Source organism: Epinephelus moara, chromosome 23 (assembly GCF_006386435.1).
Source record: "Epinephelus moara isolate mb chromosome 23, YSFRI_EMoa_1.0, whole genome shotgun sequence".
Taxonomy (NCBI): domain Eukaryota; kingdom Metazoa; phylum Chordata; class Actinopteri; order Perciformes; family Serranidae; genus Epinephelus; species Epinephelus moara.
Genome location: NC_065528.1, coordinates 13,931,073 through 13,943,528, shown reverse-complemented (window position 1 = coordinate 13,943,528; position 12,456 = coordinate 13,931,073). Strand labels below are relative to the sequence as shown.

The window sequence follows — 12,456 nt, the reverse complement described above, 5'->3', positions numbered from 1 at the left end:
CCATTAAGACAGCTGCTGAAAACCCTCTGTATGTAAATTGTGTCTTAATGGACTGTGGCTGCTTCTTTGTGTTTAGGTAACCGTTACATTTTCTATATGAGTTGGATGGTTAGGTGTTAGTTCGTTATTTATCCATTTTTATGTCATTCTGTGTGTCTGATTTAAAAAGGTAAATCACCTAAAGAGAGTATTCATCAAAATAGACATTTCACCAAGAAGATATTTCATCATGGAAAGCATTTGGAGTTAATGCCATAATTATGCAGCAGTGGGTAGTATTTCATAAAGTTGCTTAAAGTCTGGGTAAAGCAAAAATAAATATGTGTAATGACTTTGTCACACAACAGACAATGTGTCATTAAGCACCCAGCCAAATTTGAATAATGAAATAACACATATCACTCAATATATAAAATTACATTTCAAAATCATGAAAATGCTGGGGGCATGTCAACTGAATGTGTTGAAGCCACGCCTATTCACTTTTGGAGCGCAGCAGTGGGCATCGCATATCATGTGACAAGGAACAGCCAATCACAGCTGACAGTGCAGGGCTACTCGGAGCTTTCATCTGTTAATATTCTTGGCCTAATACACACTTACAGACATCTCCTGGAAGAAGATCAGCTCTGGACTCAGGATTCCTGGCAAGTAGGCTATGATATGGTGCTGGTTATGGTCGCTTAGCAACCTGCCTCCACGCCCTTGAAAAGTTGGCACAGAGTAGGCACAAGAGTGGTGCCCTGCGCCCAATGTAGCATTTTCCAGGCAGTTAAAGATGCGGTTTACGGCCCCTTATTGGACTTGTACGCTAGTTCTTCTGTGGCGTAGGGACGGGGCATATGCTAAGGATTAGTCCATTGTGTCATCAAGAAGGCTTTTAGCCCCGCCCCACAAAATCCTGGACACAGAAATGGTGAAATACAGGTCTAACGCCACATTTCAGTACCATATAGTTCCCAGTCCTTTCAAAAGAAGTGTTTTCTAACATGCATAATGTGTTTAGATGTAAATCTCAGATTTTATTTTACCCCGACTTTAAAGGTCCAGTGTGTAGAATTTAGTGACCTCTAGTGGTGAGCTCGCAGAGGTGAAACTTCACCAGTGCGCCAAGCGTTTAGGAGAACTATGGTGGTCAATGCAAACATATGAATGGTCCTTTCTAGAGCCAGTGTTTGGTTTGTCTGTTCTGGGCTACTGTAAAAAAAAAAACATGGTGATTCTTATTTTCAGGTGATTATACACTAAAGGAAACATCCAGTAGTCATGAATATTGAATACCATTTCTGCCAATACATCTCCCAAAATCCTACACTCTGGACCTTTAAATATAAAGCCATGAAAAATGTATGCAAATGACTAAGACTGTCATGGTGAGAACTTCTAAAGTCTGGGCAAAAATGTGTCTCATAAATCCTTGTTATCATCACTTGTTTTGCTCCTGGGAGCAAAAATCTGTCTTTGAATGAAAGCTGGAAAGCAGCTGTGCCAGTTATTCCTAATTAGGCTGTTAGGCAGCTCACTGTCAGCTTATAGACGTATTAACTATGGAATTACGACACGGAGAAAAGGCACATATTGTTGGCCTTACTAACAGATAATGTAAATGATGCGTGTATCATAGCGTATACATAAACACCAGGGGCCGTGCAGATGTTTGGTATTGACACATATTTTTACTCGTCTCCGCATTTCCATCCTTCCTTGCAGTGTCAACAGAAATGTGATGTGACTGGGGAGCCGTAACTACTGTAATTTTTTTTTTTTTTTTTTTTTTTTTTTTTTATGTTTGCTGTGCCGCCCTGACTCCTGACAGCCTGTTATTCACCCTCCATCCGTCCTCTCCATCACTGTCAAGTCACAGCATGCTCCAGAGGGAAGCCAGAGTGCCATGCAGAATGCGAACAAAGTGAACAGTGAACAGCAGCTGTATTTTTCTGTGTATGAAGGCAGTGATCCATCTCAGGTCTTTGAAGGCAGAGAAGGAGAGGTTGAGAGCGAAATGTTAAGGAGAAAAGGAGGCTGATAGAGGAGAAGGGGGCGGCAGGGTGGAAGAAGGTGGCAGAGATGAGGGGACGGGGAAAGAAACAGAGCGCAGTTCAGTGGAGACATGAAGAAGACCTTTACCGAGGGGAGAGAAAAATAAACGAGATGTTTTGATAAGATCATCTATTGCTCTGCTGCCTGAGGTCCACCCATCCGTCAGATTGGCTGAACAGGCACACACACACACACACACACCGCCGTCCCTCTCTTTCAAATACCACATAACACATGTCATTTGTAAGCCGTCAGCGAGCTCAGGCCTTGTTGTTGACTCTCTCATCTCTAAGATTATTCACTGTGATGCCTCGACCCACGCAGCGCTGCAGGAGGTGCTGTAGAAAACACACACATTTACACATACTGTATACATGTTGGCAAGACATGAGCCCGATCTGTGAACGCTTTGTTTAAAGCTGATGAAAACAAAGGCTGTATCATCTTTATCCCATTAACGACTCACATGGGCGACATCAGAAGAATGTTTATATATTTTTTGACATGTATTAGATATTCACTGTTTCTCTCCTCTCCTGCAGGCCGCCTGTCTGCCAATGTCCATCATCATCGTGGGGGTGGGGCCTGCAGAATTTGATGGTAAGCCAACAAGAACTTGTGAATAATATTTACATATAAGAAACATCTTTTTCCATTCAAAGTTGCCCTTTTAGAATTTGACGACAGTGAGAAATAATGTGTGTGTTTTATTTGTTTTCTGCTAAGCCATGGTTGAGTTGGATGGCGATGAAGTCAGAATCTCATCCAGAGGAAGATACGCTGAGAGGGACATTGTTCAGGTAAACACTCATTTCTTTCTCCTTCCAGTCTGCAGCCCGTTGCTGCGTCTCATTCCCTCTCTCGCTCCTTCTTTCACACTTCAAAAAAGAAAGAAAAACAAAGCCAAAGCAAGAAAGTAGAAAATGGCTGAAGGTCAAAGGACACAGGCCTTCAGTAGAGGCTATAGCAACTTTTATTCAGCCAGCGCTAACCCCAGCTTTCTGTTGCTGCCATTACACAGATTCCAGCCTGCTGTGACCCCCTGAACTTTTCATGAGTTTTACTTTTTCCACAGCAGCTGTTTTTGAGTTGGTAGTAAAAAACTGTTTTATCATCACACTCAAGATGCGGGAGCGAGTGAAAGCAAACTTTCTTTTGCTGGTTAGACCCAGCACTGGACCACAAGGTGCGTGGTTTCCAGAGGAACGCTGCTGGTTTAATCTAAAATAGTCACTAGTGTCACTTTCATTGTGCTTGGCTCTGCTGCTCCATCTGCATGCAGAGTACCCTCTGCCACCAGAGAGGAAGAGAAATGCAGCTCCAAAAAAATCTTAATAGGGCGGCAAGTGCGTCAGAATAAACACATGTGTAGGAAACCATGCATATAGCCCCAACCCTGTCTCTTATCATGTTTCATTTTCATTGCCACATAGTCCCAGATAAAATGGCAATTAAATCAGCAGTAGTGGACAAACAATTAGCCTGGAGCTTTTGGGGCCCCTGGAGTTCTGGAGCCTTAGGGTAGTATCAAAACGTATTCAGTGGATGTTGTAAAATGTTAGACAGACCACCCCCGAAATTACAACTTTGCAGAAGGATATGTGTGCAGGCCTTGTCACTGTTTTAAAGCTGAGTGACTAAAAGAACCTGAGACCTTTTAAAGCTGTTCAACTCCATCCATGCAGACAGACATCTGGTCACCTCCACCCCACAGCGCAGCTGACCGCAGATGACAAGATGGACACAGAAATACACCACACTCACACACACACACACACACACACACAGATAATGGCATGATCCTCAGTATCTGCTGAGAGTGTTTGTCTCTTTCTCATTGAAGTGGATGAACAGAGACCCTGAGCTCAAACTCCGGCACACAGGGCAGCGTGGGGTCTGCAGTTAGTCAGAATGGACTTTTTAACCAAGCTGCTACAGCTTCGCCATTTTACGTTTTTTTGTTGGCACGTAGAGTTTGGAATATGAAGTGGACGCCTTCTAATTAGAAAACAGCCAAAGAGAGAATAAAACGATGGCATTTAAAAGTTTGCTGGAATCAGCTGCTTAAACTCTGAACTATGGTTTATAGTTTGTAGTCCTTCCTTCAGCCTGTCAGTCATCGGTATTTATCCCTTTGTTGATGTTTTTTATTTGTATCCTTGTTTGTTTTGCTGTAAGGGATCGGCTTACGATGACAAGTATCACTTTTCACATTCATTTTGTGGCAGCAAAGCAACGGGAAGAAATGCAAACATCAGTTTGTTTGTTGTGACACAGAGGAGACACATTTTTCTCCTCCATGACCTTTCTACTGCCGCTGGCATATCTTTCTCCCTCACACCCTCCCTCAGCCCACGTAGGCGACAGAGGCATGCTCGTTAGTTGGCTTTTTAACAAGCTGAAGTACACACACACTCACACCGATACGCTGCCACTTTTTGCAAAAAAGACCTGGAGATGGTGTAAAACTAAGTTTCAGTACTGGAACTGTGCAGCAGCTCTGCCTAAAGGCTCTCATTATCAGCAAGCTAATAACCCCGAGTGACATGGTGAGGGTCACATTTCACAGCGTCAGTTTCCAGCACAAATTGGCCTCTCATATGATCTTGTGATTGCAGGTGACATCAGCTCATTAAGTAAATGAAAGTCTCATATCTTTGCCCGTTTAGTTCAGCAGTATCATCCAGCAAATAACCTGTGACTTGTGACCCGTGACTGAAATGTGCCAGCATTTATTTCACCCCAGCAGGTGGATTAGCATGGCAAAGGAGGCAGCAGACTGAAATGTAAATGATGAGTCACAACAGGGAGGCCCGATGATTATAGAAGTCATCATGAGTCCACGAGTGCCTGAGCAAAAACAGTGAGAAACTTGTTATAAGTTAGTCTGGATACAAATGTCACTACAGCATCTGTTTGGAGGTGGAGGTGAAGTGGCTACACGGGTAGTAGCTCATTATTTGATGAAGCTCTGCTGACCTCCAGGAGACTTTAGTGCCTTCAACCAGGTTGTCAACCAAACCAGGATATATTACTGTAAATAAACATACAACATTTCCTCATTTCTATTGCTTATGATAATATTGCACACAGTTGCTGAGACCTGTAAAAAAAAAAAAATATTATAAACTAGAAGAGCACTTGGAGGGTGCAGACCTCCACCAAGGCCAAAGCCTTATCACAGAATTAAGCTTGCTGCAGTAGTCTGTTGACGGCATTTGGCCTGACGTTTAGCTATTTGGTTTTTTTTTTTTGTTTGTTTGTTTTTTTATCAATACTTTGTCAGATAAGGGAGGTTACAGTTATAAACTGAGCAGCAGCAGAGTCACAGCAGGAGTAGCTGGACTCAGACTTCACCTACAGGGAGAGTTGACAGACAAGACAACAGCAGGATTTGGTGTCAAAGCGCCTCTTCAGCAATATTTCGCATTTAAATCTTGAGCTAATAGGGAACCTGATAACGATGATGAGGTAAAAGGAGTTGGTTTCATCCAAGTGGAAACCTCTGGGGCTGAAAAATGAAACCAGCGTGGAAGTGCCAAAAACTGTAGTTCTTTGAATGGCCACTTGAGACTTGCTCAAAAAGCGAGTCAATCCCCATAGACCCCTGTGTTAAGCAGGAATAAACATGTTTGCAGCCTGGAAAAAAATACAGTTTTGGTCTCTGTAGCCTATTTCCCCCTTGGTGAGAACTGTACAAGGGGTGAATTATTTTATAACTCACCTGTTAACATTTCAGTAAGGCTCAAAGTTATGCATAATTAAGGGCAGGCCGCTTTGAGTGACTGTCTGCTGATATTGTCCTCGGCTTCTCAGTCAGGTCCACCCCTTGCTCCTTCACCAGCTAGCCTCTCTCCCAAATATAGTCACTCCTGGCTCCAAAAAACCAAGATGGCGACAGCCGAAGTGCCGAAGTTGAGGCTTTAAAATCAGAGTCCACAAACCAATGGGAGACGTCACGGTAGCTACGTCCATTATGTTAAGAAGTTGGTGGTGTGTGCAGCCTGTCCCCAGCAGCTCCTTATCTAACAGCTTCTTGTTGTATATTAAAAATATATCTTTATGGATGTACGTAGTGGATCATTCTTTTCTCAAGGTCAAAGGCAAAAGAAATCAGTTACAATTATTAAGTCACGTCGGGCTGCAGACACCAGTCCTTGACCTCATGTTACCTTACATAAAAATGATCCCAATGAGTTCCACACAGTGTGGTGTACAGATCTTAAATTTGAGAATAAGACAACACTGGCATTGGAGCTGGAGTCAGGGGAGAAGAACTCAGACAGGTGCATCCAAAGTTATTATCCTTCTCTGTACTGTATGTGTAAAAATAAGGCAGAAGGCCACTAATATCAGTTCGATTCACAACCTGCTGTTGTGAAAACTAGCAGTGCTGATCCCCTTATTTGAACCTGCACATTTTCTGCCTAATATTTAATCCCAGACATTTGCTAGAGCTAACGAGATCTTGGTATGTAGCTGCTGGCTCTGTGCCCGTCTCCTCTCTGCGTTTTAAAGCATGAAGTGGTTCAATTTCACACACCAGCGGCCCTCAACGGTGTCAGGAAGCTTTAATACCTAATATTCTCAGTAAAAACATGACATCACTAATTTGCACATTCTTTGTATCCACGTTTGCTGCTCTTCAAATCAGGGATTTCTCTCCAAGTGCTGGAAAGTTTTGCCTGTTCACCAGACAGCCAGACACCAGAGTTTCATTTCTGAAAATAGGGCCAATCTGCAGTGTCTTAATTAGGAGAGACTCTCTTCTCTGTAGCAATAATCTCACAGGCCATGAGACTGCTTCTTCTTAAAACAGTGAACAAAGCAACTTGAAACAAAGGGCATTAATTGTGTTGTATAATTTCAGGGTTTTTTTGTCTTCTTTTTTCATCATTCTGCCATCGTTTTTGCTCCCATACTCTTAATCTTCTTTTTAATCTCTGTGCTTTGTCTTCTTCAATCTCCATCTCTGTGACTGCCCTCATTTTCCATCTCTATTAACCAGCTGTCTCTCCTCTCATCATCTCCCCTCGATATTTGCACCTCTCCTCCTCCTCTCAGCTGACCATTCACTAAGCCACGCCCCCCTTAGTTACTGCTGTTATGCCAGTCGAGCTTTCTACTTTTGCACAATGAATATGTGCAGTGTTGCCAGCTTGGTGACTTTTCAGACCCTGGTGACAAATTTACTGACTTACTCAGACCATCAGGAAAAAATAGAGAAATAGATTGAAATATATTGTCTTGTAATTCATTCTAATGCATGCTGCTCAGAGTAATCACAGTCACGACTCAACTGAATATCTTTGCTGTTTTGGACAAAATAAAACATTTGAAGATGTCATCATGGGCTTAGGGAAACACTGATCAAAATTTTTACACTATTTTCCATCATTTTATAGACCAAACAACTAATAGATTAATCGAGAAAATAATCAGCATATTAATAAACAATGAAAATAATCAGAAGTTGCAGCCCTAGTTAGTATTTGTGGGGCAGGCAGAGGGAGAGGAGATGCCACTTGCTGCACTTTGGGAGTAAAGTTGTAGTAAGTTTCTATGGTTACACTGACGCTCTCGCTCTCTGGATTGGAAGTGCAAGAAAGCTCCCATTGCATTCAAATGTATTTAAGATAATGTTTACTCCATGAGTCAGTTAACAACACTGCTGTCTCCATCTGACTCATTTTAAAACAACAACCCTGTAAAAGGGATTGTATATGCGCTCGATGACTACATGGATGACACAGTGGTGCAGTTAGCATCTTTGCCTAACAGTAAGAGGGTTCTTGATTCGAACCTCGGGATGGGGGAGTCGTTCTGTGCTGAGTTTGCATGTTCTCCCCATGTCCGCGTGGGTACTCCGGCTTCCTCCCACAGTCCAAATGCATGCAGGTTAGGTTAATTGGTGGCTGTAAATTGTCTGTAGGTGTGAATGTGAGTGTGAATGGTTGTCTGTCTCTATGTGTCAGCCCTGTGATAGTCTGGTGACCTGTCCAGGGTGTACCCCACCTCTCGCCCAGTGTCAGCTGGGATAGGCTCCAGCGCACCCGCAACCCCTAACAGGATAAGCAGTTACAGAAAATGAATGAATGACTACATAGATTTGTGCTAAAAGTTTGGCAGCGGTTACTCAAGTATAAACTTAACCTTGTCACTAACTTTCTTCTCTCTCTCGTCCCTCTCAGTTTGTCCCATTCAGAGACTACATCGACCGGACGGGGAACCACATCCTGAGCATGGCCCGACTCGCCAAAGACGTCTTGGCTGAGATCCCCGACCAGTTCCTGTCCTACATGAGGACCCGCGGGATCAAGCCGTCGCCAACGCCGCCTCCCTACACGCCGCCAGCGCAACCCATCCAAACCCAGATATGAGAAGCCGGGGGGAGACAGGTTTCGGAGACAGGGGTCAGCTGAACTTTACGAGCGAAATACTTCCATTTCCCTAAAGGCCGCTCTCCATGCCTTGTCGTCGTGGATCACGTGTTCAGGAGGCTGCATGTCGGGCCGGGAGAGTGTCGAGGAAAAGCCAATGAGAGTCTGTTTACTTCCACTGTCAAGCATTCCTGTGACTGTCTGGATTTTTTGGGGGGGCTGGGGTAACGCGGAGAGGCAGAGAGTCTGAATTTAATCTGGGAGGAAAAGAAGGAATGAAGGAGGAAATGAAGGACAGCTTTCGAAACAAAGAGAATGTCCCCAGACAAAACAAAGGAATCACTTGATGAACTCTTTCTGTAAATAACTGGACATATGTCACTTCTTCTTTCTCTGTCTCTTTCTCTCTATCTCTCTACAACTCACTCATTGTTTACAGTAAACGCTGACAAGGATTTTTACTGTTGATACTTTTATATACACACAGTTTCAGTATGAAGCTTGTAATATTCTCTCTCCTTCTCTCTCTCTCTCTCTCTCTCTCTCTCTCTCTCTCTTTCTCTCTCCTGGCATGTGTGTCAGGTAGCAGCAGTGCAGGTCCTGGTAGCCCCTCTGTACTGTACCGTACCGTGCTGTACCGTACCGTACTGTATTCTGGTGTTTGTAATAACCTTTTGCATGAGTGTAGCCTCAGTCAAGTGCATGCATATAGTGGCCCTGCACTACCTCTTCTATCCATCTACTCATCCGTCTGTCTGTCTGTGGGGGGTGAGTGTCTGTCTGCCTGTATCCATTTGTCACTTCACCCTCTCTGTCTGTCTGTCTGCACTGCTCTCAGGCCTGAGAAGTCTATCTATCTGTCTCCCTGTTGTACCTTTTCTTCTCATCTATATCTCTCATGTTCTTTCCTTTCTTTTATGCCTCTGTCACTTTAACCAGCTGTGTTTCCATCCAACTTTCTTTTTTTCTTTTTGCGAGTTATAATAGACGAGCTGAAAAGAAAATGCATCATTTTTATGCTCATCAGAGGACAGACGGATTTTATTACCGAATGTAGAAGAGCAAAGGATTGCCCTTGGTTCACCAGACATAATCAGCTTGATAAATGGTGCAGATTCCGAAATGAACTTTAAAATATAAAAATGTTCCACGCTTCTTCCCAGAGATGTTTTATCGTGTATAAGGGGTCCAACATCTTCAAAAAGCCAGGATATGTACATTACTGGTATTTTTTAATTGTGCTTGCAGCGTGGCTCTAGGGATGAAAGTGTCAGTCAGCCCACCACTTTGGTCAACACTGAAAAACCTCAACAAATGTTGGATAGATTGCCATAAAATTAAGCATAAATATTCATGTGATTTTTCATCTAGCACCATTATCAGGTCAGAATTAAAATTTCCACAGTACTTTGTTCTTTGATAAAATACCTGAAAACCTAAAAAAAACCCTGACATTCCCGTCCTCAGATGTACTCGGTGTTTAGCATGCTAACAAACTAAGATGAACATGGTAAACATTATATCTGTTAACATGTTATTGTGTTTGCCACTAGCATGGCTGTAGACTCTTAAGGCTGACTTATAGTTGTATGCAGACTCTACACAGAGAATACACCATCGTCTACACAAGTGGTCTACACCATTGCGAGCATTTGTACTTTTGCAGTGGTATGTCTGTGTTGCTTTGCAATTACATTCCAAAATATTAGTTCACAGTGGCGTTTCTGGAACACTGCGTTGAGTGTCTGTGAAGTGCCGTAAAGTTTGATTGATTCAATTAACGGACCTAAAACACACATAACACATGACTCAATAGCAACAACATTTAACAAAAGTACGAAATTCGGCTCTATTTTAATTCACAAGGTTCACAAACTAAACACTTGTCTTTTCCGAGACATGTTTCCCACATAAATACAACATGCTAACGATATTAGCATAAGCCTATGACATTTTACATTGCATGAATTAGCCAAGCAGCTAGCGGACTTTTCCTTTACTCATATTAAGCAGAGGACAACAGCAACATTTAACAAAGGTAACATTACAAAATTAGGCTCCTTTTTTAACTCACAAGTTTCAACGACAAAATAATAGTCTTATTCTAGACATGTTTTTCCCACATATGAACATGCTAACATTATTAGCATAAGCCAATGAGATTGTATTGCAGAAATTAGCCTAGTGACTAGCAGAATTTTCCTCTACTCACATGAACTCAGGATGAATCACACGCAACAAGAAACAAGTTGTTTCTTATCTCTGAAATAAATTTAAATAAAGCTTCGCTCCCACTAATGGAAATGGTTTTTCAGTTTACAGGCGCTGCTGCAGCCTGTAGATTCAACACAGGAGTTTAAACCTGGCTTTAGTCTTGTGCTTTGTGTCAAAGAAACCGTACAGTATGGCCAACGTTAGCAAACATTTAACAACAAATGTTTTACTTTTTTACATTTCAAATTTGTTTGCTTTAGCCACGATGATGAAGATTCAAATGGTGCAGTTTCTGTGTCCAGCATGTCATATTCTTGCATTGCTTTCTTTTTTACATCTGAGTGGAAGCTTGGCTACTCTGTCTCTCTCTCTCTCTGTCTCTGTTCTCCTCCAAACTGCCTTGGCAATATGATGCCCACATGCCCAGGGGTTCCGTCTCATCGTGTCGTCCAACACCACATCCCCGCCTCATGTTTAAAACGACAGCAGCTGCTCTCAAACTAAATACTGTTTGAGCATAAAGAGCCCAGTGGTCAAAAATGCAGAGAAAAAACACACTTTCCCTTTGTTGGCTTTTTGTTCCATTTGATTTTTTTTTATTTGGGTGTGTACTTTTTATTGCACCTTTAGCTTTGATATAGCTTTTTATATGTTTGTTTTTATGATGTGTATTTTTATGTGCCAATCATGTGTAAAAGGATGATTTGTGTGAATCCTGTCAGTCACTGAGGATGTCCGACAAGTTTCCAATTTAACATAGTTTCTAAATGAAGAATGAGTTCTGTTTGAATGTGGAAGGATTGTTCAATGTTGTTATGAACGAGTGTTTCAATGATAAGTTAACATGTTTTAATGTGAATGAGATTTGTCTTTTAAAACAACATTCTGTGAAATGTTTGAGAGAGTTTTTGAAAGTCTTACAAAAAGTGGGAATGCAGGAACATTTTAACATTTATTGGACTGTGAGTGAAGTATGTCGCAGCACCAACAATATGAAAGGATATTTAAGCGTTGCCGTGATGTTAAAGCTTAGTAATTTTGTTGTATGAACACCCTGAAGTAGTCTTAAAATTATGGCACAGACATTATCATTATCGGGATTTTGTATGAAGTAATGTAAAGCTCATGACCACCACATTATCCGCTGACTCACTCTGATGTCTTACAAAATGAAGACTTTTCAATGAAAATATTATGTATTATCAATAATTGTATCAAAACAAATATGTCTTTGCTATAAGATATAAGTGCTGAGTTTCTGCTATTGGCTGCACAAAGGTCTTAACAAACTACGAAACTTTGGTTGTTTTCACAACACATTCTCATGCCCAACTCGTCAAATACCGACCCTTGGTCAACGTGTCAAACTATGATGCTCTGGTTCCCCTCCATCGACAATATTGGACGCTCAGGAATGGCGTACAAATTTATGGTCATTACATGCATTGTTTTATCAATATAAACTCTAGTTTTCACAGGAAATGCAGTTTCCACTTGTTAAATGCGACAGACTCTTTTCAAAATTAACAATTATACGTAGGTTAAAACATTTTTTAAAGTTTGCTTCCTTAGGTTAAGGCAACAATGCCCGTGGTTAGGTTTAGAAAAAAAACATGATTTGGCTTAAAATAACGTTTGTTACTAGCGTAATGTAATGTCACGTGACCTACGTCAAAAGCCTAGTATGCTACACATACTAGCATGCTATGTTGTTACTGAGGGTGCTTTCACACCTGCCCTGTTTAGTTCAGTTCAATATAACTCAAGTTCGTTTGCCCCCTGAGTGCAGTTCGTTTGGACAGGTGTGAACACAACAATCAGA

At 41.8% G+C, this 12,456-nt stretch overlaps 1 protein-coding gene across 1 annotated transcript in view; it reads left to right on the top strand.

Annotated features, from left to right (window-relative positions):
- The window catches only part of LOC126384666 (copine-8), a 115,785-nt gene extending 103,942 nt beyond the window's left edge, over positions 1-11,843 (top strand). The window contains exons 18-20 of the mRNA XM_050035836.1: positions 2,583-2,640; positions 2,767-2,840; positions 8,232-11,843. Of these exons, the coding sequence (XP_049891793.1) occupies positions 2,583-2,640; positions 2,767-2,840; positions 8,232-8,420 (321 nt within the window). The 3' untranslated portion in view covers positions 8,421-11,843. The remainder of the gene's footprint in view (positions 1-2,582; positions 2,641-2,766; positions 2,841-8,231) is intronic.
- Positions 11,844-12,456: the final 613 nt, after the last annotated feature.